Source organism: Nanorana parkeri, unplaced genomic scaffold (assembly GCF_000935625.1).
Source record: "Nanorana parkeri isolate BGI_ZX_2015 unplaced genomic scaffold, ASM93562v1 scaffold104, whole genome shotgun sequence".
NCBI lineage: Eukaryota > Metazoa > Chordata > Amphibia > Anura > Dicroglossidae > Nanorana > Nanorana parkeri.
In genome coordinates, this window is record NW_017306372.1 from 598,682 (window position 1) to 624,131 (window position 25,450).

General features: G+C 40.2%; 1 protein-coding gene across 2 annotated transcripts in view; it reads left to right on the plus strand.

Annotated features, from left to right (window-relative positions):
* SLC10A7 (solute carrier family 10 member 7) overlaps window positions 1-25,450 on the plus strand; it is a 160,264-nt gene that overhangs the window by 21,045 nt on the left and 113,769 nt on the right. For both annotated transcript variants that reach the window (XM_018552974.1, XM_018552975.1), the window contains exons 3-4: window positions 3,422-3,558; window positions 10,932-11,007. In XM_018552974.1, the coding sequence (XP_018408476.1) occupies window positions 3,422-3,558; window positions 10,932-11,007 (213 nt within the window). The remainder of the gene's footprint in view (window positions 1-3,421; window positions 3,559-10,931; window positions 11,008-25,450) is intronic.

Genomic DNA, 25,450 nt, shown 5'->3' on the forward strand with positions numbered 1-25,450 from the left:
GCGTTACATACCACAATGGCCAAAAATGACGTTTTACAGGTTGAAGTTTTTAGGTAAATGAGTGCAGACTGGAAAATAAACATCAAGAAACAAGTGATGTTTTCCAGATTGTTCGAATTAGAGATACCTAGAAAAGCCAGTACTTGGTGCTTGTGAGATTGCAAAAGAGCAGCCTTAAAGTGGCATTAAAGTCATTTCCCCCCGCCCCACCAAAACTGCGCATGCGCTTGCCCCAAGATGCTTTGTGGCCGCCCGAGCAGTTTCGGATTTTCGGGCGGGAGCGCGGGCAAAGACTGGGTAAGTTTAAACCACTGTTAAAGCGCATTTAAAAAAAACTTTCTGCATATATCGACTGCTTGCTAGCCGTAGATATATGCAAAAAACCCGGAGGCTTTAGAAACACTTTAATGTTCCCTTTAAATAAACTGAAATCTCATACAATCTTTACCGTGTTCATGTACTGTAATGTTAAATATTTTTACATCTGCAGCTTTCATTAAAGGGGAAGTGTGAGGAGAGTAAAATATACTTGCCCTGCTACTAAGAGCTGGCATTTGACGCCACTGCTGTCACAAGATCTATACAGAGGGCTGAGCGATTATGTAACCACTTATCCTTTAGCTCCTGGTGTTTCCCCCCTGCAGAGAGCAGTCACTGTCAGTTACCGCTCCCCGCAAGGATTTTTCCCTCCCCTGCTCCTCCAGTGCTCATTGGAGGGACAGACGGGGGTGTGCACAGTTGACTCTGGCTCTCTGCCGTGACAGGGGAGGGGCTGTATTCCCCCCCCTGGCGCTGGCCTCTAGATAGGCAGAGCCAGCTGTCAGTCACGCAGCTGGACGGATCCAGACATAATTGTCGGGATCCGCTTCAGCTGCGGCGTCTCAGTATACTGCGAGCAGCAGCTCGTGGTATACTGCGGCGTCTCAGTATACCGCGAGCTACAGCTCGCGATATACTGAGCCTAGGGTGACGGGAGGATGCTAGTTTGTGTCCTCCCGTTACCCTAAGGAGAACTATGGGGTTCAGTAAATGTACTCCTGTAGCCCAACAGTGAAGTAGACAGATTTGGCTTCCCTTCAAAATAATACCTGGTAACCCTGCCATGAAGGTTCTTGTTCAGTCCCTTCCTGCTATAGGATGACTACGCTCAGTCTCTTTCTCTCAATTGAGCTCCTACATTGTCACCCTGTCATGTGGGCTTCTACAGAGTGACCATTTCTACATATATTATGCAGGCATAGTTCACTGTTGTCACCATCAGTAAACCTGCCTTAAGAAATACCATTCAGCCATCGCTGGAGTGCATACATATAGATAGAAAATGGCTGCAGGGGTCAGCAGTACTGAAAAGAAACACAGGCCAAAAAAAAATATATATATTTTATTTTTAAAGTTATTAAAGAGACAGTGCTTTAAGCAAGCTAAATGCCATTGTTTTAGGATGTTCATCTACGGTACTTTAAAGTGTATGTATAGGCTAAATCTCCTGTTATTTTTTTGCTGCCCATGGAGAGTTCACCTTCCATCCTAATGACGCAAAAGGAAATGAAAGGATCTCTGCCAAAAGTGAGGGAAATTCCCATTCTGGACAGTTCTCACAACATTGGTCACCTTGCCTCTTGCTCAGGTGACAGTTCTACATAAAGTCTAAACTTCCCTTAATCTATTCAAAGGTAAAATAAAGAAAAAAAAATAAAAAGGTAGTGCATGGTTCACACATGCTACACAAGGCTCCATGTACACTTGAGCGGTTGAATAAGCGAAGAAACTCACTAAACATAAAAAACCCAATGCATTCCAATGTGCATTGTTTAGACTATTGCGGTGTCCATATGGCTTTAGTAATACACGTTTGTGGCTATAGTAATACAAATGCACGTTTCCGCTCGGAAAACGCAAACGCCATATGTGAATGGAGCCTTAAGGAAAGGTAAGCTACCCTGACATTTTTAGTATCTCACCTTCAATACTTAAATCACCTGGCAGAGGATGATTGAAGGGTTGCATACTGATGAAGAAAGTAGGCTTCCAATAAACTCTATCGTAGCATTTAACAGCATTCATCTTATAAGATCCAACAGTGCGACAGTCGTCTCCAATTAATTGCTGTTACATGCTATTGTGCCGCTTACACCATATGTAGCCTATTGTTTTAGCAGTTAGAGGTTGATCACTGTTCTTCTGTAATTGCACGTGATTTCAGTATCATGATATGTTTAAAATTGCCCATGCAGTTTAGGCCGCCTTAATGTCAACCTTTCCTGTGGTAAGATTACAGGCTTCCTCAGGTGTCTAATTGTGCTTTTGACCCGGCATGTTCAGTAGCTGAGGAGCCCCTGAATCAGAAGTGCTCTGATATACAAATATGAACATTTGCAGAGGGAATGAAGGAATATATTGGTGTGTCTTAGGGCAAAGATACATGCAAGCAATGGAGGGAGCCTGGACTGCACTTAACTTTATTTTTGGGAAGGAGCAATTTACTTTAAGCTGGAAGAGCATTGAATCTTTTAATTAACCTATTCTTTTCCCATTTAAATTTACTGCATTCAATACGTTCTATTTTATTACGTCAACCCTCTAAAATACTGAACATCCCAAAGAGTAGTGGGGATGTTAATTTTAATATGTGTTCTGCAAAAAAAGCATTCAGCTCTGCTTTTACATGCATTATTTTTAGACTTTGGTTTAGGAGAAGGTAGGTTGGCTAATATGATGGGAAGGACATTGGAGAAGCTTTAAATCTCAGATTTGTTTAGCAAGTCACTAATGGCACCCTAACTGTTTCTTTCAGTATAGGTTAATTTAAGATAATTGAGCAGTTGTAAATGACGCACACTCCCTGTACCTGGAAGCAATGTTTCAATATGGTCATCATCATTTCAGAAGCAAAACGCATATGCCTGTGTACACTCAACCAATTTAAGTTGTGGATGGACTCGAGAGCTGAAAGCAGCACAGAGCCCAATGTACAGTTAATCCACCAGTGGTTAGATGAGTCTACTTTGTCAGGTTACAGCTCACATATATGAAGGCCTGTGCACAGCAGACACTAAAAACAGGCCTTGGGTACCAGGTAATATGTGGACCTCTGAATGGACCACCCAAAGCTCTACAAAGCCTCCAGGCTCTAGGACCCCTGCCAGCAAGTACCTCACAATATACACTTATAAAGCTGAATGCATATCCCTAACAGCTCCTGATTGAAGCACAATTCCATCTGGATGCCCTAACTTAATACATTATACAAAGCAAGACAATTCTCTCAGCAGCTGGTGCACCTCAACAACCTTGCTGAAAATGTTGGCAATCAGATTGTTCAAACCAGGGGGGTAGATGTGTGTAAACGTCTTCACTTAGTTTTACTAGTAGTGTATTAATATCGTCACAGTTTATTAATATTGCCAATGTTCTCTTTTAGGAATTGACCAGTGCATTGATGCACGTGAAACTTCACCTCTTTGTCCAGTTGTTTACACTTGTCTTCTTCCCAACCGCAATATGGTTTTTCCTTCAAGTGCTGTCACTTACTCCAATCAATGAATGGCTCTTAAAGGGGTATGTCTTAAATCATGTCATTAAAAAAATGTAATTTTATATATCAAACACCTTATCAAAATATTGTCCTATGCACCAGTTGTAACCTTATTGGTATGAGTGCGGAGAACAAGTCCTCAACAACAGCAGCAGCAGCCGCAGCATAAAATACATATATACATTCAAATGGAGTGAATCTAATTTTTATTCTGCTGCTGATATTAATGCATTCAAATAACTTTTTATGCAAAAAGCATATACACTTGTTTAAATATCTGCTATATTTTTACACCTCAGGTGTAAAACACAGTTGAACAAACTGGGTACAACAACCAAGGGCTATTTTTTAACAATGATACCTTTTTTTAAAGGACAACCCTACCCTTGGTACAAGTTGTCTTTTGATTAGTTTAGCCCATCTGGTCCAATGCTCACCAGGCTCACCTTTTTGTTCTTGATCCTGCAATCTTCACTGTGAGGCCACTTGCTTCTGAAAACATCCTTGTATGATCCTCTTTAGTATGCGCATTCGTGCCATTGCCCCGTTCATTCCTAGGGGGAGCTGTACTTATGGCAGCCTCCAGCTCTCCTGCAGAGTATGGCGTTCCCCATAGGCCCATGGTATGCATGTGCAGGCTAAAAAGGGACTGGGCAAGGACGTTTTTAAAAGCAAGGCAGTGCAGGGCCACACAGTGAAAATCGCTAGATGCAGGGTGAGAGTGAGTGTCACTGCTGGTGGTACAGTTACAGTGCTTTAAAGATGAAACCCTCTTTAAATACATATCTATTTAACTGTTTATGGAATTCTAATGATTATTGTCCAAAACAAATGTTGATAATATAACTATGGTAAGTAATACTGGGTTATGCAAAGGTTTGAGCACCCCAATTAAAATTACACGTTTTGTTCATTTTTTTTTAGGATTGCCATTTATCCAGTTATTTGTTGTCTTTAACTTTTTTCAATGCACAGGCTCAGAACCTTGACTAGTTTTGGCGTGAAGTAAAGATGAAGACCGCTTTACAGTTTAATCAATTATTTCCTTGGTTGCCTTCATTCCTTGGAAACAATTTTTCCATTGCCGTCAGAAATATGATAAGGCTTTGACCTGAGAGCAAATGGTGAAAGTCCACAATCCCTCCAAAGCGCTAAAATTAGCTTTTTGCAGTAAACGGCAAGTAACATATTCATTTTAAAGGAGAACTGTCGGCAACATTTTTATTAACCCTTGCAGTGGTGCTACCCCCGTACATCAAGGGTTAAAGTAGTATTAAACTCTCAAACTTTTTTTCAATAATGAATCCAGATCAAAGAAATATACATAGCCCCACTACAAGGGTTAATAAAAATGTTGTTCTGCTTCAATCATGCAAATGAATTGTCAGGGCTGGAGGGTTTAGCTTAGTCAGTTCCTACGTTTTCCTGTGACAATGAGGTCAGCCACAGTTTTACCTTCCCTAAATCTTAGTACTGGCATAAGAAAATAAGATGCAACTCTTCTTAAAATTAAGAATTCTTCCAAAAAGTCTTAAAAATGACTCCTTATTCACATGCAAAACAATCAGGTTGGTTCTGCGTCATGAAGGGACACTGATAAGCCAACTGCCACCTGTGCACTACTGGTCAACTAAAATGAATGAATCCTGAGCATAATTTCACTCGGTATGCATAGAGGTTGCCTGTGAGAATACTTTGTACAAAATATTGGTGGAGTATTTAGTGAATGTTGTGAGTTTCATGCCATTCATGTGAAAATCCCTAAATTAAATTTTGAATGCATCAAGAAGTAGGTGTTGTGCCTATATCTAGCAGCCTTTCTAAGCGAGAAGATGACAATCTTCTTGCTTTCTATATCCCTTACACAAGCAGTGTAGGGATATAGAAAGGTATATATCATGTGCTTGTTGCTTGCATTTTCCACTGTCATTAAGAAATGAAACTTAATACTGTTGTCTGTAGCAAAATACAAAATGAAATGGATCTACTTTGGTTTAGGGTTGTGTGGTAGCCAGTGGCACAGGAAATATTGCGTAGGTATAAAAACCAACAAATTCTGGACTTCTACGGATGGTAAAAAAAACTGAAGCTGAAAAGAACTTGGATGTCCAACAAGTCAATTATCCAAAACACACCCTAAAACCACCATGAACTACTTCAGGAAATGGATCAGTTAAGGTTTTAAAATGGCCTCCACAGTCCACAGATTTTAAATGGAATCGGTAGTTTCGGATTACTTTGTTTTTATTTTTCTACAAAATTAGAATAAAGTAAATAACATAAGGACTTCCAAATGAGCCTGTTCATGACATTTAATTCATTGTGACCTTTTTATTGCAAAAAGCACAAATGTATGTAATGTTCCTATGTATGAACAAATATTTCAAAGGGAAAGCTCTGTGAGCTATGGTATAGGATGTTCTCAAATCTGTACTTTAACACTGATAAAGTGTACTGTATTCAAGCCTTTTATTATGGCTGATGTGTCTGACTTATGTTAATGTTCAGAGGGTAACTGACGGGTAGGAAGGATTAAGATGTCAAGAGAAATTAAGCTTAACACATCAGCCAATCAGTTGCATTCATCACGCCGACCGTGAAACCTTCTTATATTTAAATCAGATCGTCTCGTGTGTGACACTGAGCTCTTCGTTAAGCACTAATAAGTGTCCTTTATTCCCATTCCACTGCAGATGTACAGTCTTCCCTTCTGCTGTCCTTGTGTCAGAAATACTTTCAGAATTGGTCCCGTATAATCATTCCAAGTGCTTAATGCGTTTCGGTTTTTAAAATGGTAACTCCCTTAGGATGTAGGAGGCTGCATGAATATAGCAAAGGATCATGGAAATCATTCAGACCTTCATTGAATTACAACACTTGAAGAATAAGAGAAGAGGCTAACTCCCAAAGACAACAGCCAAAGCAATGTATATTAAATCATTCCTTCTCATTCATATTCTTATCCTCCACAACCAGGCCAGGAGATAATTGCAGCTGTGAATCATCACAATGGAGCTTTGAGGTTTTTTTTTGTAATATCAGTTACAAAATATCAGGAGAATATTTGGATATTCTAAGAAAATCTGTCTGTCCTGAATGTTCGTATTTTTTTATTGTACTGTTTTGCTCAAGGCAACAGATCTGAATTTAAAAGTGTAAAATACAAATCACATAAATGTATGACATGTAGACTGGGAACAAAACATTTCAGAGTTGCATTATATAAATGCAGAACATCTCATGATATGCATTTGCCTAAAGCAGACCTAAACTGTAAAGTTAGACCCACTTTAATCCGGCAAGCATTAAAGAGGGATGATACTGGTATATAAAGCTGCATAAACATACCTAACAACTAGGCAAAGCATGTGCCATTGCCCATTCAATTTAGGGTCATTCAATCGGAAATTATGGTGGCAGCGCACATACTTCAGCGGAACCTTTATTTAAATTGAATAAATCCTCTGTAGACATCAGAACCAATGGTGTAGAGGTGCTGCTGGATTTAGGTCACTTAGAAGCGGAACATTGCAAGACCTGTGTTTTGCAACTGTTAGGTAAGTTTTTTTTGTTGTTGTTTTTTTTTTGCTGCCTTTCATACCTTTACAATAACCCCTTAAGGAGGAACTTTACCCATATCTTGGAAATTACAACAAAAACACCTTTAGAAATGTTTAGTAATGAGAATCTACAAACAGATACTTAGAAATAATTGCAGGCTTTTTATTCTTGGCATACCTTATTCCCCCCCCCATTTTTCACACAGTGGCCATTTTTACTAAGGGCAGATTACTATAGCTCCCTTTGCTTCCTGGAACTCTGACACATGTGACCATGCACATCATCTCAGGGGAGCAAAATGCCTTTTCCTGAGATCTCATGAGATTACAGATGCGTTTTTCCAGCAATGCACTTCCCAGGATGCAACGCTTGTGCACAGGCTGCATTGCTAATGCCCAATAGGACCAGGAAGTGAAAAACAGTAATTGTAAGTAATAGAAAATTAACTAATGAATATAAGATGATTTCATATCGGCATGCAGAGTTGCATGTTGATGTGATTTTTAGTATGGGGTAAAGGTCCACTTTAATGCATGTTACTTTCTAGGTCTGTATAAAAAATTTAAAGCATGAATATATTAAAGGGCCAGTCCTTACAAACGTGTACTTCATCTTTGTGAGGACTTTGAATCCACAGGTAAACATACTAATCTAAATGTATGTAGATTTTTTTTTTTTTACTATTGTTTTTATGGTGAGTGAAATTAGTCAGAAAATTATATATTGTTTCATTGGTAGGTGGGCTGAATCAACCACATGGTTTTTATATCTCTCCAGTTGTAAAATGTGAAAACCAAGTCGGTGTTCTGTCTCCTGCTATAGTAAGAATAGTCAAATCTTGCGATAATGCGTAGCTTAGTGTGTGCGTGTGTGTATATATATTTAGAAATACTGTACGTGTTGAAGTTATGCCATATTCATACTTCCAAATAACTGACAGTGACTATATGGATTCTGCTTTACTTACTCCCTTTTACCATGTGGAGGAGAAATGCATGTTGTCCTATATCTTACAGTTGTGGTGTCTAATAATAATCCAGCATTCTATATCATCTTTGTGTCCAGCTTTGCATATCTCTGGTGATGCAACTAATCAATATGTGCATATGTACAAGTATGTGTAAATGCCTCTTTACTTACAAAGTTGTTTTTGGGTTAATAGAGTGTATGACTACGCTATTTCTACATAATTCTAAGATCGACAACAAAAGAGAGCGCAAGTCTGAAAAGGTTGAAGCACGCGCCTGAAAAACAAAAATCTGATTTACTCCAAACTGAATCTGCACAAAATCTTTATTGCATCACTCGTGTAATACATCATCAAAATTAAATTTTGGATTCTGCATCTACGCCTACAAGCACATGACTACCATAGATCATTTTTCAACTTTCTCTGTATTTCCAAGGCTTGCAATGTACTGCAGACTCCCTTAGCACAAATGATTATGAACGCTGTTCAATTTCTCCCTAAGGGAGCTATATATGCAATGCTGTTTAGGCATAAGAAAGAATAGGGATTGTGGTCAGCATAATTAGCAATTACCATGACACTTAAGGGGGACCTTTTGTGATTTGGCCATGGCAAGTCTACCAAATTGATCAGTGAGGTTAACAGGCAAAAATAGCTTTTTGTTCTTAAATTTACTATTCTTAAATTTACTATTCTTACTGCCTAAATTTGCTTTTCCAAAGGGGTGGACCTATTTGGCTGTGCAGCCCTTATTGCTGCACACAAGCCTCATAGAGCCTAAAGCCTTTCGGGGAGGCCCCACAGTCTAATGCCAACTTTCCCCTTTAGAGAAGATAACCAGGGCCCTTCAGTAAATAGAACCTAGGGCTCATGTCAAGGGCTGTTCTTGTAAAAATGCTGCGCTTTCTATTAAAAACATGCAGAAATGGTGCATTCAAACTGCTTTGCTTGCAGTTCAAACACACCTCCAATAAGATCTGCTGCATCCTAAGAAATACAGTGCATTGCAAAGCAGGTCAAATGTAGTCTTTAAACTGTAATGTGTACTGCTCAATCAATGCAAAAACAGTGAGATTGTACTTACCTCCTTGAGGTATGTTCCAAATCCATGTCAAACTCAGGAAAGCAATGCCCGTCAACAGAAGCTCTAAGGTTGCTGAAAATCTCATGGACATGGCTGATGGATGGCTGTAATTGGAAACACGTTCTAGAGCTAGTACCCATGATGACAGAGAACTTTCATTGAGTGCTCTCTAGTATGCACTGGGAACCCAACAGGTTTTGCATTCGGTGGGCAACACCTTGATAACAAGGGACAATGTGGCAATAGAATGAACATACAATTAGGGCAACAGTGTTTTAAAAAAGGGTCCTAAATATTTTCTCTACAAAGAGGTCCTCTCTAGTTTGCCGCTGACTTTCCATGCGCAGATTGGTAAAATATCCAGATTTTCATAAAATATAGAAGCTGGAATTTTAATTAATTTATCTTTTGACATGAATTGGGGTTTAAACGTCCTACCAGATAAAAATGTCCAGGCATAGACTAATTATGTTGTTTTAAACCTGATCTTCTGTGATATGGAGCGCAGAAGAGACTTGTGACCAAACAGACAGATCACAAACATACTTGTATGATAACGCTAGTTCTTCTGCAGTTTACTGTATGTTTGTATGAGTAATACAGTGTAAGGAGGCAGGAGATGTGTTGTCTGACGAGCTACATTTGCTGGAGGTATGTGAATTACATACAGTAGATAAATATATACAGGGCTATTCACAAAAGGGCGAAGAGTTTAGAAAAGACAGGAGAAGTGAACAATCTAGGACAAAGTAGCTGATTTGGGAAAAATTCTCCAATTCAGCTCACTTTCCAGTTTAGCTACAGTACAGGTGAAACTCGAATGATTAGAATATTGTGCAAAGTTCATTTATTTCACTAATGCAACTTAAAAGGTGAAACTAATATATGAGAGAAACTCATTACATGCAAAGCAAGATAATTCAAGCCGTGATTTGTCATAATTGTGATAATTATGGCTTACAGCTCATGAAAACCCCAAGAACCCCAAATCCACAACCTCAAAAAAGTAGATTATTACATGCAATCAATAAAACAAGGATTGTACATAGAACAATATCGGACCTCTGAAAAGTACTAGCATTCATATGTACTCAGTACTTGGTTTGGGCCCCTTTTGCAGCACTTACTGCAATTACTTTTGCACGATATTGTAATTATTCGAGTTTCACCTGTATGTTGTCCTAGATTGTTCACTTCTCTGGCCTTCTCCAATCTCTTCACCCCTTTGTGAATAACCCTGATAATTATGAGAAGTGTTTTATTTGCTCTTTCCTCCTTGAGAAATAGTACTGTGAAAGGTTTATTGGAAAGTTTTTGTCCAAGGGCCCTCTATAATGATTTCAGCTGACCATGATCACTGATTTTTGCCCTTCCTTAGATGTCAGTGTCACAAGGCTAGAACTACAGTACTGGTTTTTAGCTGCTGGTTTATGTTAATCTTTACATTTTCTGAATATAAAGCTAATTTACAAATGCACAAATTAATATTTATATGCAGCATCGTTCCTGAATTGTAGGTATGTGTGAATTGTGTAAGAATATTACATTTGCTCTTTTCTGGGGGCTGATGTCCATAGTTTAATGTCTTTTATAACTTACTATGGAACATGCCAGTGCTATATAAAAAGTTAAACAAGTATGCAGTAAATTAAATATATATTTATTTACATTTGCCAGTGTATTGCAAACTTGCATTCTATTTCAAATTACTTTTACGCTTTGTTTAATTAAAACCCAGGCAAAAGTGATTTAATATTGGTTTTAATGCTATTTTATTTCAGTTTGCAGACAGTAAGCTGTATGCCTCCTCCAGTTTCCTCAGCAGTAATTTTGACCAAAGCTGTCGGTGGTAATGAGGTGAGTGCTCTCTCTCCATATGTATTTCCTTTAGACAGACATTTAACTTACCGTACCTCATCTGACAGCGGTCCCATGCTGCTTTATTTACTAGTACTGCTGCAAACCATTAACACTTGTTGTGTGACTTATTACGTTAAAAAATAATTCTGGTCTGAAGCAAAAATTATTTTTAATCATGTTGTTGAAAGCGCAAAAAAACAATCCTTTGACTTAATTTCCTTCTTATTGGAGGACAACAAATACACAGTTCAGGGGCTGACATGCGTCTGTACTCAGTTCCTCCATGATAATTTTACATAGTCACATACATAGAAGGGAATTTATCAAAACTGGAGCAGACAAAATCTGGAGCAGCTGTGCATGGCAACCAATCAGCTTCTCTCTTTCATTTTCAAATCTTAACTCAACAAACTGAAGCGTGAAGCTGATTGGTTGCCCTGGGCAACTGCTTCAGATTTTGTCTGCTCCAGTTTTGATAAATTCCCCTCATAGTTGTTGAGGTTGAATAAAGACACAGGTCCATAGAGTTCAACGTGTGTGTGTCTCTCTAAGACTACCTGTACCTCTGTATGTCTTGCTCATTGAGAAAAGTATCTAGATGGGTCTTGAATGATTCTATACTCACAGCTGAAACCACTGTCTGTGGTAAGGAGTTCCACAATTTTATAGCTCTCACAGTAAAGAATCTCCGTCGCAGTTTAAGATAACCAGTTTCAGGTGGAGGCCTCCTTGACTTCTTGAGTGGACTAACAGTAAACAGTTTATTACTAATTTGTACATTAATATAATGTCCCCTCTCGTCTCCGCTTTTGAAGAGTGAACAAGTTTAATGCTTGCAGTCTTTCCTGATCGTTTTTAGATCCTCCTAATCCCTATATTAGCTTTGTCACCCTTCTCTGGACTCTCTCTAGCTCAAGAACATCCCTTCTATGGATCAGACAAAACAAAACTGAACCGCATACTCAAGATGTGGCAGAACCAGTGTTTTTACAGTGGCAGAATAATGGATTGATCTTTACAGTACATTTCCTTTTTTTATGTACTATATGATAGAACATTGCTCGCCTTATTTGCTGCAGCCTGGCATTGTTACTAAGGCAGATGTCCACTAGGACTTCCAATCTTTTAATTCCGAAATGCATAACCTTACACTTCTCAATATTAAATCTCATCTGCCATGTACATGCCCACTTCCCAATTTTATCCAGATCTTCCTGTAATATTGCTATGACTTCTATCGCGTTTTATTACCCTTCAAATTTTAGTATCCTCAGCAAAAACTGAAATATTGCTATTAATATTAGTCCAAATATCGTTGATAAACAGGTTGAACAGCAGTGGCCCCAGGACAGAACCCTGGGGCACACCACTGCCAACCAAGTATAAGTACAACTCCTATAGCACAAAATTGAAGATCCTGTTGTGGTGCCCCAATTAGGGCTTCTAGCAAAACCGTGCAATTCCTGCACCTAGTATGATAAGAGTTTATTTAAGAAATAGTGGCGTCAATATCCATCTACTCACATGTTGCATAAAGGTATTCAGCATTACATTCTCCAGTGCAGCTCACAGAGCTCTAGGGATCAGATAACCCAAACATCAGTTTCAAGGTAGGTAAGTAGGGCTTCTCATCAGCCCTGCTTAGCTTTGGTGAGCTGCTCTCAGCCCTGCTTAGCTCTGGCGAGCTGCTCTCAGCCCTGCCAAGCTCTGGCGAGCTGCTCTCGGCCCTGCCAAGCTCTGGCGAGCTGCTCTCGGCCCTGCCAAGCTCTGGCGAGCTGCTCTCGGCCCTGCCAAGATTTCCAGTGTGCAATGCAATAAAGCCTGACTGGCTTGCAGTACTGCCTCTTCTACTCTCATTATAAGAGCTGATGTACAAAGGATTACAGGAGACTAGTAAAAAGACCGACTGAGGGACTGTTAAAAATACATAACTGCATATATGGGGTCGTTTAAACATAATTACACTCTTACTGGTGTATGACTATGACTCTGTAAGACCATGACTGTCTGGACCTTGCTTAACAGTGACTGAATGAAGAGCTGTTCCTTTTGCCCATACCAATCAATCTTATTTAAACTTGCATGCCTCTAGTACAAAATATTTTCATTAGGCCTTGTTCACACCAAATGAGGAGCAGATCCGCTCAGGTTTCTGCACACGCAGTGCAGTGGGTTGTCGTGTTTTTGATGCGTTCCAGGCCGTTTTTGGTAAAAAAATAATCATAATTTTTTTAGTTTAACATGGGCTTTCAGTGATGTTGCATAAAGGTATTCAGCATTACATTCTCCAGTGCAGCTCACAGAGCTCTAGGGATCAGATAACCCAAACATCAGTTTCAAGGTAGGTAAGTAGGGCTTCTCATCAGCCCTGCTTAGCTTTGGTGAGCTGCTCTCAGCCCTGCTTAGCTCTGGCGAGCTGCTCTCAGCCCTGCCAAGCTCTGGCGAGCTGCTCTCGGCCCTGCCAAGCTCTGGCGAGCTGCTCTCGGCCCTGCCAAGATTTCCAGTGTGCAATGCAATAAAGCCTGACTGGCTTGCAGTACTGCCTCTTCTACTCTCATTATAAGAGCTGATGTACAAAGGATTACAGGAGACTAGTAAAAAGACCGACTGAGGGACTGTTAAAAATACATAACTGCATATATGGGGTCGTTTAAACATAATTACACTCTTACTGGTGTATGACTATGACTCTGTAAGACCATGACTGTCTGGACCTTGCTTAACAGTGACTGAATGAAGAGCTGTTCCTTTTGCCCATACCAATCAATCTTATTTAAACTTGCATGCCTCTAGTACAAAATATTTTCATTAGGCCTTGTTCACACCAAATGAGGAGCAGATCCGCTCAGGTTTCTGCACACGCAGTGCAGTGGGTTGTCGTGTTTTTGATGCGTTCCAGGCCGTTTTTGGTAAAAAAATAATCATAATTTTTTTAGTTTAACATGGGCTTTCAGTGTGTTCCAGGCATTTGCATGCGTTTTTGATGCGTTTGCAGATCCAGAGCAGGTAAAATAGGGCTTGCTGCAGTTTTTTTTAACCTGCTCTGGACCTGCTCTGGAACTGCACGCTGCGATGTGAACTGAAGCTAAAAAATACCATTGGAATACATTAGACGCAGTTTTGATCCGGTCTGCAACTGCTCTGCTCTGCTCTGCTCTGCACCTGCTCCGCGCTTGGTGTGAACAAGGCCTTAAAAACAGAATCTAATTTCAAGAACCAAGGTTTAATCAGAGGCTGATAAATAAAGTCTGTTTCCTTTAGTGTACAATGTTTTCCTTTCTTATTTGAAACATGTTATTTATTAGGTATAAGGTAGTATAATAATTAACAGTAAAGTTTTGGTTAGAGTGGGGAAGGAGTAGAATATCCTCAGATTTTATTGTTGTTTGGGAAGATGTCGCCTCACTTCCTTTTCTGGTGACTACTGAAAGTAAAGATACAGTTTCCCAAAAGGACACGAACATCATTAAAGTCCCGTCTGAATGTCTCGTCTTTTTTCTTTTCCGATTTTACTTTAAAAAATTGTTTTATAGTTGTCTGCATCCATGCAGGAAAGATATTCCATCACTTCCTGTTTTGCTGACCACTGTTTTGGGGAAAGTAAATAAGGAACATTTTCCTACCAATGTCCTAGACCAATAAAAACGCAACAGAGTTCTTAAGGTTTCTCCACTGTATTTAAGAAAAAAAAAAAGTTTGTCTGCATTAGAACTTATGATTTGTGTAGTAACAATATTTGATTTACTTTAAATGATGCTCAGTTTAAGTAGCAATTGGATTTTTGGTAATGTATTTGAATCTTTGCAGAGCGTACTTGAAGTTAATTTATGCCTTTTACGTTAATGGAACAATAAACTGCTACTTATTTTAACGCGTGTTATCCACCTAGAAGGGGCAGCTTTTTTTGAACAGAAAGAAGTTGTTTAGCCTGTTTCATGCCATTGCTATGTTTTCGTCTACTGCTCGCAGGATAACCACTCATTCCAGAGTGTGCAGCTGATACACCCTCCTTTGTTAGGGCCCTCTTGTCTTCATGTCATTTTTTCCCATCCATAATCCTTTGGGGCTGGATTAGCCTAAAACAGCAAAGTAGCCAGATGTCTGATTCCGAGAGAGTCCCAAAGGACAGCTACGGAAGGCAAGTGAATTCGTTCAGGGCTGTAGATCAAAGGTACCTGAGAATAACTTATGGGCACGTAATTTGTGTCACATCTTTTATTATCACGCAGAAAAAAAATCCATTGCCCCTATTATTGGTGCCCACATAATAATCAATCAGTGCAGTTGAGTTTTTTAATAATATCTTAGAATTATTAAAACTAATTTGACAAATCCGAGTCTAATGCTTTTGCCTTTTTAAGCTATCAAATCTCCAGAGTCTGTAGTGAACACATAATTTGCCAATGACAGCGCAATCAATTAGCGCACTTCATTTAAAACTGGATTTAGTGAATGTATACATAAGCAATGTTGTTATTTAGAACTGAGCCTTTTCATTGACCACATGAACTTCCAGTTCCATTAACTCCTGCACCCTTTTATAGCCAGTATCCATCAGCCCAGTCATAGCTATTGCATTTGTGGTGCTTTGACCACACCTTTCCTAAATTAACTTATTTGAACGACTGCCTTTTAAAGTGGCCATACATGAGTTGGTTTTTGACGATTTGGGAGTGCGGCAGAATAGGGGCTATGCAGGACTCAACCAAAATTCGAGCACTGTATGGGCAGCCTTAGGCCCTGTGCACACCAAGGCGTCCTCTTTTTCTTGACGCATTTGTACGCACAGCTTCTGCTAGATTTTTTTAGCGGGCAGCTTGAGATACATTGTGGTCAATAGACGAACGCACAAAAACACTGGCAGAAATGTGCAAAATGCTTCTGTTGTGCGTTTCCTGACGTTTCCATTGAAGTATTTGGGGGAACAAAGGAGCTGCAAACTGCCAAAAGAAGCTCATGTACTTTTGTCTGCGTTTGGCCTTTTGCTGCTCAGTTATGAACAGGGGCCATGGAAAATCATGGGATTTCTTGTGTTGTGTGTTTTTTAACCTTTTTTTCTATTGCTCAAAAACGCCTAGGTGTGAACAGGGCCTTAGTGAGACTGGTTGTGCAGCTGCACAAGAATTTTCATGAGTTTCACTTTGTTATGCCATAGCACCAAACACATGGGGAGTTTAACGCAAGAAAATGTTCAGTGGCATAGATCGGTGTCCAGTGAAAACCACTTTGTCTCCTCTTACCTGAGTTTTGCCAAATGTTGGTGTTTCGTCATCCCTGCGCCTAAGTTCTTCATAAGACGTCTGCTTACATCTTGGCATATAGTACACATACAACAGTTTGTAGTCTAAAGGAAAGCTGTCAAGGGAGAAACATAGACGCTACAACTGGTGTCCTTCTGAAAATGCTGGTTACCTGGCTCTAATGCTGATCCTAATGCTTTATAACATTGAGTGACTGGTGTATAAAGGGTTCTGGCCTTTCTGTGACTTTCCTGATCTGTATAACAGCCAAACAGCTGGAGTATTCAAAACCAAATTAGCACTATGGAACTCTCTATTTTTTCTCTCACAACAGGTTTACGTTAAACATGTGCTAGATATGGTCATGGCTTGTTTAAACTGTCTTTGTGCTACATCTAATATATATGGAGTTTAGCTCATTGTGATATACCTCATGTAATTAAACAATGTTTGATTACATAAGCGGAGTAAAACGCGGAGTAAAGGGGGCAGTTGCCTTGGGCCCAGTCATTGTTGAGGTGCCCAAAGCAGCTGCCCCTTGAACCCGCAAAATATACATACGTGGCACCGTTCTGTTTACTATGTGATTGGCATGTCTCCCTTTTGACGTCGCCTCCTGTCTGCTCTGCAGGAGGTGTGGCAGGTAGGGGGTTTGGGGGGTCCCAAGAAAATGTTTGCCCAGGTTCAATCAATATTAAAGACGGCCCTGACTGTTCCTGTCCTGCACATTGGTCGATTAAATCTTCCCACATTACTAAAGATCTTTTAAGTCTCTAATTTTTTGGCATATATCTACTGCTAGTAAGGAGTAGATATATGTCCCATGATTTAACCCACTTGAAGTCCGCGGTGTTAAACCCCCTTCCTGGCCAGGCCATTTTTTAGTAATCAGCGCTGCGGTACTTTGACATTTATTCTGTCATACAACGCTGTACTGAAATTAATTTTATTCCATATTTTTTGGACAGATAGAGCTTGCTTCTGGTGGTATTTAATCACCACTGGGGTTTTTATTTTTTACTATATTAAGGAAAAATTACCGAAAATTAAATAAAGAAAGGACAGAGAAAGATGGGGTTTTTTAGAGGCTCCAGAAAAAACAAGTCCAATAAACTTCAGTCTCAAAAATATATAAAAAGTATAAATTTATTTAAACAAGCAATGAAAATGCATGAATGGTATGAAAACACACGTCCACCTCAGAGGAGCAAAACCTCCTACCGGTATCACCCCCTAAATAGCATATGACGAGGTTGAACTAGATGGTCATGGACCTAAATATATACATATATAAGGTACAACATCATGACAACAAGCTTTTAATGTCACTTTAACATCTACACATTATACCCTCTTGGAATTCCTTGCTCCAGTTTATAATCCTTGTGTGTCTAATTACAGCTGCATATTATATGAAACCTTCTGAACCAAGTCCCACATTACACACCATATGGTCCTAACCTTAGTGCTACTTATAACTGACCTATGACCAACTGCCACCACATTACAATGTGTCCTCTGTGGGACCACAATATGCCCATCGTTCCTGTGCTAAACTCAATAGCACTGTATTAGAGCTTTTAACTAGTAATGTGCAGGGTCTTGGTGCGAACCTAGTTTGCCCAAGCCCATGCAAAACTGTGACTGACACACCCCCTCACGACCCAGTGAAGTGTGGCCAGGACATTTTGGTCCCTTTTGGAAGGGGCTTTTGCACCCTTTTGTGACGTGGAGCTGCGGGCAATGCCTCTTCTGAAACTGATTGGGACAGTAGGAGGCTGTAAGTCACAGGGACAACAAGACCCATACACATCACTACTTCTAACCCCAGCACCATGCTATGTAGCCTGCCCCTTTACCTGGTCGTTATTACTGCTAGTGTTTGATCTATCGCTTTAGCTCATGCATTAAAGTACACTTTGGTGTACTTGTTTCTCAACAGAAGCCTAATATATTTCACCATAGCACATGGTTAATCCTCAGCCTCAGGCCCTCTGCCCAGCAATGCAGGACATGTGGGTTGCTTGAAGGTCAGCCTTACGTATTTATTGGAAGAGTAAGAGCATACATTCATGGTCAATGGGAAGAATGCAACATTGTTGATACGTGGGAAGAATACCACTCTTGTAGACAAGAGTAGAAACTCAGCTAGTTCATGCTCTAGCTTGGGTGCTGGTATACAGGCATTGTTGGGCAGGAAATCAATCTCCCCTGGTTGAGTAGCTGATGCACACATATACTGTATATCAAAGGATTCACAGAGCACTGTGGGCTATCTGACATTGAGGTCAGCAGTAGTTATTTCCTTTCAGGAAGACTCAAAAAAAAGCCACCAATAGTGGTGTTCTAAAGGAAACAAGATTGAGATGAGTCAATTCTCTTACACTTGAGCAGGGACAAGTCCGTCATTGTGACACTCTATAGATCACTGGCTCGGCCTCATCTGGAGTATGCGGTCAAGTTTTGGGCACCATTGAACAGGGGGGAGGTCCTTGAACTGGAGAGGGTCCAGAGGAGGGCAACCAAAATCATAAAGGGGATGGAGGACCTGAGTTATGAGAACAGGCTACTAAAAATAAACATGTTCTCCTTGGAAGTAAGGAGATTAAGGGGGTGGACATGATTTTCATGTAGAAAATGTTCACTGGGGATAGTAACATTACCAGCAAACTTTTTACAATTAACTCGATGACAAGGACGAGAGGCCACCACTTAAATTTGGTGGAGAAAAAATTTCAGCACAAGGGGCGAAGGGGTTTCTTCTCAGTTAGATCGGTCAAGGTTTGGAACTCGCTGCCACATGCTGTGATTTCGGCAAAAGTGTGGAATCATTCAAGAGGCGATTGGACGATTTCCTCAGGCACCGTAATATACAGGGGTACAAGTACTCTTAAAATTGAGCACACACAAGGGACCTATACATACTACACACCAATAGGACCATACACACTTACAGAAATAGGTTGGACTTGATAGACATATGTCTTTATTCAACCTCAAATACTATGTAACTATGTCAATTTTAGCTTGAGCTAATGAGCACTGTAAAAAATGGATGTCTACAACAAAGAAAATACTGAAAAATGTGGGGGGTTGAGCCTAAAAGCTCCATCCTCTAGCTCAGTAGGAGAATTTAAAATATTTACATCATGCAATATTGCATATTTACCTGACTACAAACTTTTTTGAGCATTTTTTCTTTTGTCCTGACTGTAATAAATAAAGAAAATTTGTAAAACAAATCCCAGTACATTACCTTTTAAATGATATCACCTTCTATCATACAGAACCATTTGTAAAGAAATAATATGTCGTATACGAGTTGTACACCAAACAGGCACAAAAAGATGGATTCCTGTCTTTATCAGCAAAGTAATTGTGCGCGTAGCAAAGGATGAAGCTTGTGCTGTTGAGCAGTCTATAACTGCCACAGGTTGACAGGCAGCTTCCGCTAGGGTCTGCACAGGAGGCCTACCTAATATGCTGTCTGCCCTAAGGGCCTATGGGAGCGCAGCTGGATTATTATGTTAATGCATGAGCCTCCTGCCCTCTTCCTATCCCAGCTGGGTTCCCTGTTGTGCAGTTCTGCTTTTTCCTGACAGTATAGTAATATGCCTCGTGATTGAAAGGGCAAAAGGGCTCAAAAAAGGAAAAAAAAAAAAATGAACAGGTCTACAAAGAGATGTCAGCGAACCAGTGAAGGGATTTCTTCTTGTCAGCGTCTTAGGAGCTTGTTTGTAAATAGAGATTTTGACAGCTTGAATCTTAGAAAAGATTTAAAAGGATGAATGAACTTAAATTCTTTCAAATATTTTAGGAATGACTGTTGGTCCGTCACATGACCCATTCTATGTCATCCTATTTTACATATCTTTCAAGTGCTATAAATGGCAGTTGATGGTTGAGGTAACATGAACGTCCAATCTCTTCATTTTTAGCATGTGCATGAGAAGCCAAAATATTCACAACCCAGTAGAATTTACACCTACCACTTTCTGTGGAAACCTTACAGCGTATTTAGCCTACTTCGCCATGTCGCCTCCAGTAGAGTCTAGTCAGAGGTAACCTGCTGCTGTGAGGCACTTTTAAGTTCCAGCACAATGACAGCTAGCAGGTCATGCTGAGATTAGTAGCTCCCCAGCAGCTGCAGAGTTAGGCCCACGTCATTACACTGATTCTACACCAGTGACAGAATTGCAAAAAAAATTCAACTTTTGTTATTTATACATTTTCTCCACCGCTACTGGAACTTTTGTTTTTATATGGCCCTGACGCTGCAATCTCACTAGCGATTTTAGTTTCAGCAGCATTCTGGATACCATCATAGTTACTGCAAGTAGTAATTAAGCTCAATTTTAGTTCTGTGGCTGACACCTTTCAGAATGACATTTACTCAATGGGGTTAATTTACTAAAGGCAAATAGGCTGTTCACTTTGCAAGGGAATTTTCACTTTGCTTAGTGAATGAGGTGAAGCTCTGACTTCAATCCTCTAGTAATGTACAAGCAGAAATAGTTTTTTTTTCCCTTGCACATGATTGGGTATTCAAAGTGTAATTTCATCACATTCACTAAGCTAAGGGAAAATTCCCAGCTCATTTGCGTTTAGTAAATCAACTTTGTCTGTCTTACCCGAGGCCCGTCTTTGGCCAGACCCGAGGCCCGTCTTTGGCCAGACCAGAGGCCTGTATAACCCAACATCTTTCTTACAGATGAACTGTTTTGAAATGCATTACTCTGTTTTGTAACAAAAATCAGCTATTTTCAGTGGAGAGCTAGAGGATTTAATCAAGTTTCTAGTTCGTTATTTTTGCAGATTTAGCACCTTCTGCCTGGGTGTAAACTGGTGAAAAATTAGTATTTTGTGGAAAGCTGGGCAAAATATGGTGAACTCAAAAGAAATTTTAAAGATCAAATTTGTTTTAACCCTTGCAGTGGGGCTACCCCTGCACTGCAAGGGTTGTGTGCTCGTTTTGGTCTAGGGAGGAAAATAAAGTTCTACCCCTCTGGTCCTCCGAGCCAGCCAGCTGTGAAAGATCTCCCTCCTGCCTGTGTTCTCCTATGCTGCAGGAATGGTATGTCCCCTGGTGTGCTCATATCCTATGCACTGTTTTATAGAACATGGTGACTCAGGGACCTTAGACTGCCGCCAATGAGGGAGAGGGAGGCTGGAAGGACCGTTCTAAGAGCAAGTCAGCTTGGAGGATTGGGTGAATAACTTTATTTTCCTCCCTAGACCAAAATGAGCATTTACCCCATGCAGTGCAAAGGTAGCCCCACTGCAAGGGTTAATACACATTTTGGCTGGAGTTCTGCTTTAAATATGTCACAAATAATTTTTAGGACATTGTAATTATATATTCCTGCCTGTCAAATATAAAAGGACATTAGAGGGAAAAGGGGATGATTGCTGAAAACCTCAGCTTGTGTGTTTTTTTATTTTTTATTTTTTTAAGGTCCTAAAATAAAAAAAGCAGTCATACCCTTTTTTTCTTTCATTCATTCTAAATTGGACCTACCAGTAGTATTCCATATCATATGAAACCTAAAGGCTGCAGGTCATGGAATTCCAGTACTGTCTGACATGTGCCAAATCATAAATGCATAAAGACTAAGTAACAATGACTGAGCAATCCTGACAGTGACTTTCACTTTGACAGTAAGTGACAGTGATTGTTATTTTATTTTGACTGCAGTGTAAACTGAAGTTAGTATTGACAATGTCACAGAAACACGCTGGGGTTGATATACGCAATTTAGGTGCAGCAGTCAACACGCATATGGGAGGAAAATCATTCCTTCTACTAAATAATATGCAAAGCCAATTCATGTAATAGGCTCTGTTACACTGACTGCATCGGTGCTTAGATGTGGTCATTCTACCTGTTCGTGCCCCCTGCATATTGGAAGATGTACAAGTTTGATAGTAATGTATCATATATTTCAGGCTGACACTGGCAGTGACCCTGATGTACAATGTTTGAGTGTGCTGTGTATGACCAGCGTATGCTAATGTTGACGCAGCCGCTGACTTTGAAAGTGACAGACAACAATACACATGAGCATAGCCTTTTCATGACCTTTCTCTTTAACACTTGCTGTCTGCACTACATGGGCTGAAGTAAATAACACAAAGCTAATGGCTACATTATTAAAGCTTCCTGTTCACCAATAACCAGTCCCCAAGCTCATGTTGTAAGTGTCAGTAATGAAGAGGTCAGTAGTTAATACACGTATGTTGGAAACACATTGGCATTTTGATCTATAGATGAAAAACTAACCCCAGCACTACCTGGCACTAACTGTTCTCTGTCATTATTTTATAATAAAGACATAATGTTGTGGTAAAGCGGAAGTACAAAACAAAAAGAGCCTCAAAGAGTTTTTAGCCATAATGTGCTCATATGCTAACATATGAGCACATTATGGCAGACTTGCCTACCAAAGTGATCCTCTCCAGCACTGCTATGTCAGTGCTCTCCTTCCTCTCCTGTGTTTCCATCTTTATCTTGGTGTTCTTTTAGTTTGAGTCTTTGGACGCTTGATAGTCTAGGGCCAGATGAGGTGACTCCTGCGCATGCGTATAGGTGTTACTTTGTCTGGGCAAGTATCTGCTGAGTAAGCACTGAGTTGCTGATGCGTAGCTCAGTGTACAGAAATAAAAAAAGTGCTATTTTTTTTTTTTCATTATCACTTCTACTTTAAAGTAGAAATTAAAGTAATATTAAGGTCTAGGCATTTTTATCTTAATGCATTCTCTGCATTAGGGTAAAAACAGGCCAGTATGTTTTTTCTCTCCTCGTCCCCCCTACATTTACCTGTCGGCTATGGTCGTCCCCCCGCCTGTCCCGAAGCGATCCTCCGTTCCCCAAACTTCCTGGCTACGGGAAGAGAATACTGATGGAAAAGGAGCCTTAGGCTCCTTCTGCCATCAATCAAACTGTTGGGCGGAGAGGAGGGGCGTGGTCTGCCACAGGGCTGTGTGTGTGTCTATGGATGCACACAGCCACTGTGGGCACAAGCGCGCATGGGTACCTCCATTAGCCAATGGAGGCACCCGGGCGGGGGGGGAAATTGCTGCGGGGACCCACTAGAAAACGAGGAATTAAAAACTTTTAAAGAAAAACAGCCTCAATCAAAGGTGGGTCTCCTTGTGTAGGAAATATTTTTTAAAAAGGAGTCTTTAATATCACTTTAAAGTCAAAAGGTTTTTATGCTATTTCAAATGCTGATGAAATCACTTACAATGGATGTTGCTCCTTGATGATTAAATGTTTTTTTTTAGTATCCTGCTGAATCTGAGCTGAGAGAGTTGAAGCTGTTTGGGAACATGATCGCTGTTAGTGCTTGGGAAAAAATGTAAAGAAATACTTTGCTGGGCAATGCATATTTGTTTGATCTGGATTCATTATTGAACAAAGGTTTGAGAGTTTAATACTACTTTAAACTAGGAATGTCCTGATACCGTTTTTTTCAAGACCCCTTTAAAAGTACTTTCTCTCAGGTACTTGCTGATACCAGTTACCGATACTTTTTCCTAAAGCAGCGGTTCTCAACCTATGGGTCGCGACCCCTTCGGGGGTCGAATTACGATTTGCCAGGGGTCGCCCAGCAGCTCCTGGCCGCCCAGGAGAGAAACACTTTCTCCCGGAAAGGTTTACTCTGCCCAATCGAGCAGAGTAAACCTTTCTCTGCTCTGTTTGTTTTTTTTATTCTGACATCGGGGCCGCCGTAAGTCAGAAAAAAAAAAACACCAGCAGAGGGCGGGTGCAATAGCTAGTTTGCTATTGGATATTGCAAAGTGAAATAGCCAATGGGAATCTAGTTCTAAATTCGTATGGTGTTTTGTTTATTTTTTTTTTTATTCTGACGGCGTATATAACGTGGCTGGATCCACAGTGCAGCTACCAAAAAGATTGTGCTTTCTACTCTCCTTCTCTAAAAATCTGCTCAGGTAAGCCTGCACTACCCCACCCCACACATGGTACTGTATTAATGTATTGCTTGCTGGGGTAGTGGGATATGTAGTCCTCTATAGCTGATGGTACATTGTGCTATATATGTACCATCAGCTATAGAGGACTACAAATCCCAGCAATAGTACATTATAGTATAATGTACTATTGCTGGCATTTGTTGTATTCCTATATAGCTGGTGGTATTCTGCATTGCGCCGTATAATCATTATACAGCGCAATGCAGAATACCACCAGCTATATAGGAATACAACAAATGCCAGCAATAGTACATTATAGTATAATGTACTATTGCTGGCATTTGTTGTATTCCTATATAGCTGGTGGTATTCTGCATTGCGCCGTATAATCATTATACAGCGCAATGCAGAATACCACCAGCTATATAGGAATACAACAAATGCCAGCAATAGTACATTATAGTATAATGTACTATTGCTGGCATTTGTTGTATTCCTATATAGCTGGTGGTATTCTGCATTGCGCCGTATAATCATTATACAGCGCAATGCAGAATACCACCAGCTATATAGGAATACAACAAATGCCAGCAATAGTACATTATAGTATAATGTACTATTGCTGCGATTTGCTGTATTCCTCTATAGCTGGTGTTGTTCTGCGTTGCTTTGTATAATCACTATACAGCACACTGCAGAATACCAGCAGCTACAGAGGACTACAAATCCCAGCAATAGTACATTATAGTATAATGTACTATTGATGCGATTTGTTGTATTCCTCTGGGATTTGTTGTCTCCTTTAAGCAGTGGTTCTCAATCTGTGGGCCGCTGTGTGATTTCTGCTGTGCTAGGTGAGAGTCCTCCTCGGCCCTCTCCTAGCGCAGCAGTGTCCATTCTCCCGCCACGCCGCCAGATGTCGCTGCAGCAGCCACGTCATCCCTAAATTTTACAGTTGGGGGGTCACCACAACTTGGCAAATGTTACCAAGGGGTTCCGGCCCTAGAAAGGTTGAGAACCACTGTCCTAAAGGGACATGTGACATTGTTTTTAAAGCCATACTATGTTTTCTTATCAGAGCACATAATAAAGCATATCGCACAGATGGACCATAAATATAGCACCTGAATAGCTTCAATAACTTTCTTGTCCTTTCATGAGTTAATTGATCATATACATAGAATATTTCTCAGAAGAGAAAAGGAGTGTGAGGCAAGTGGGTGGCACCACACCCCCAATTTTTTAAAAGATCAGTAGAAAAATAT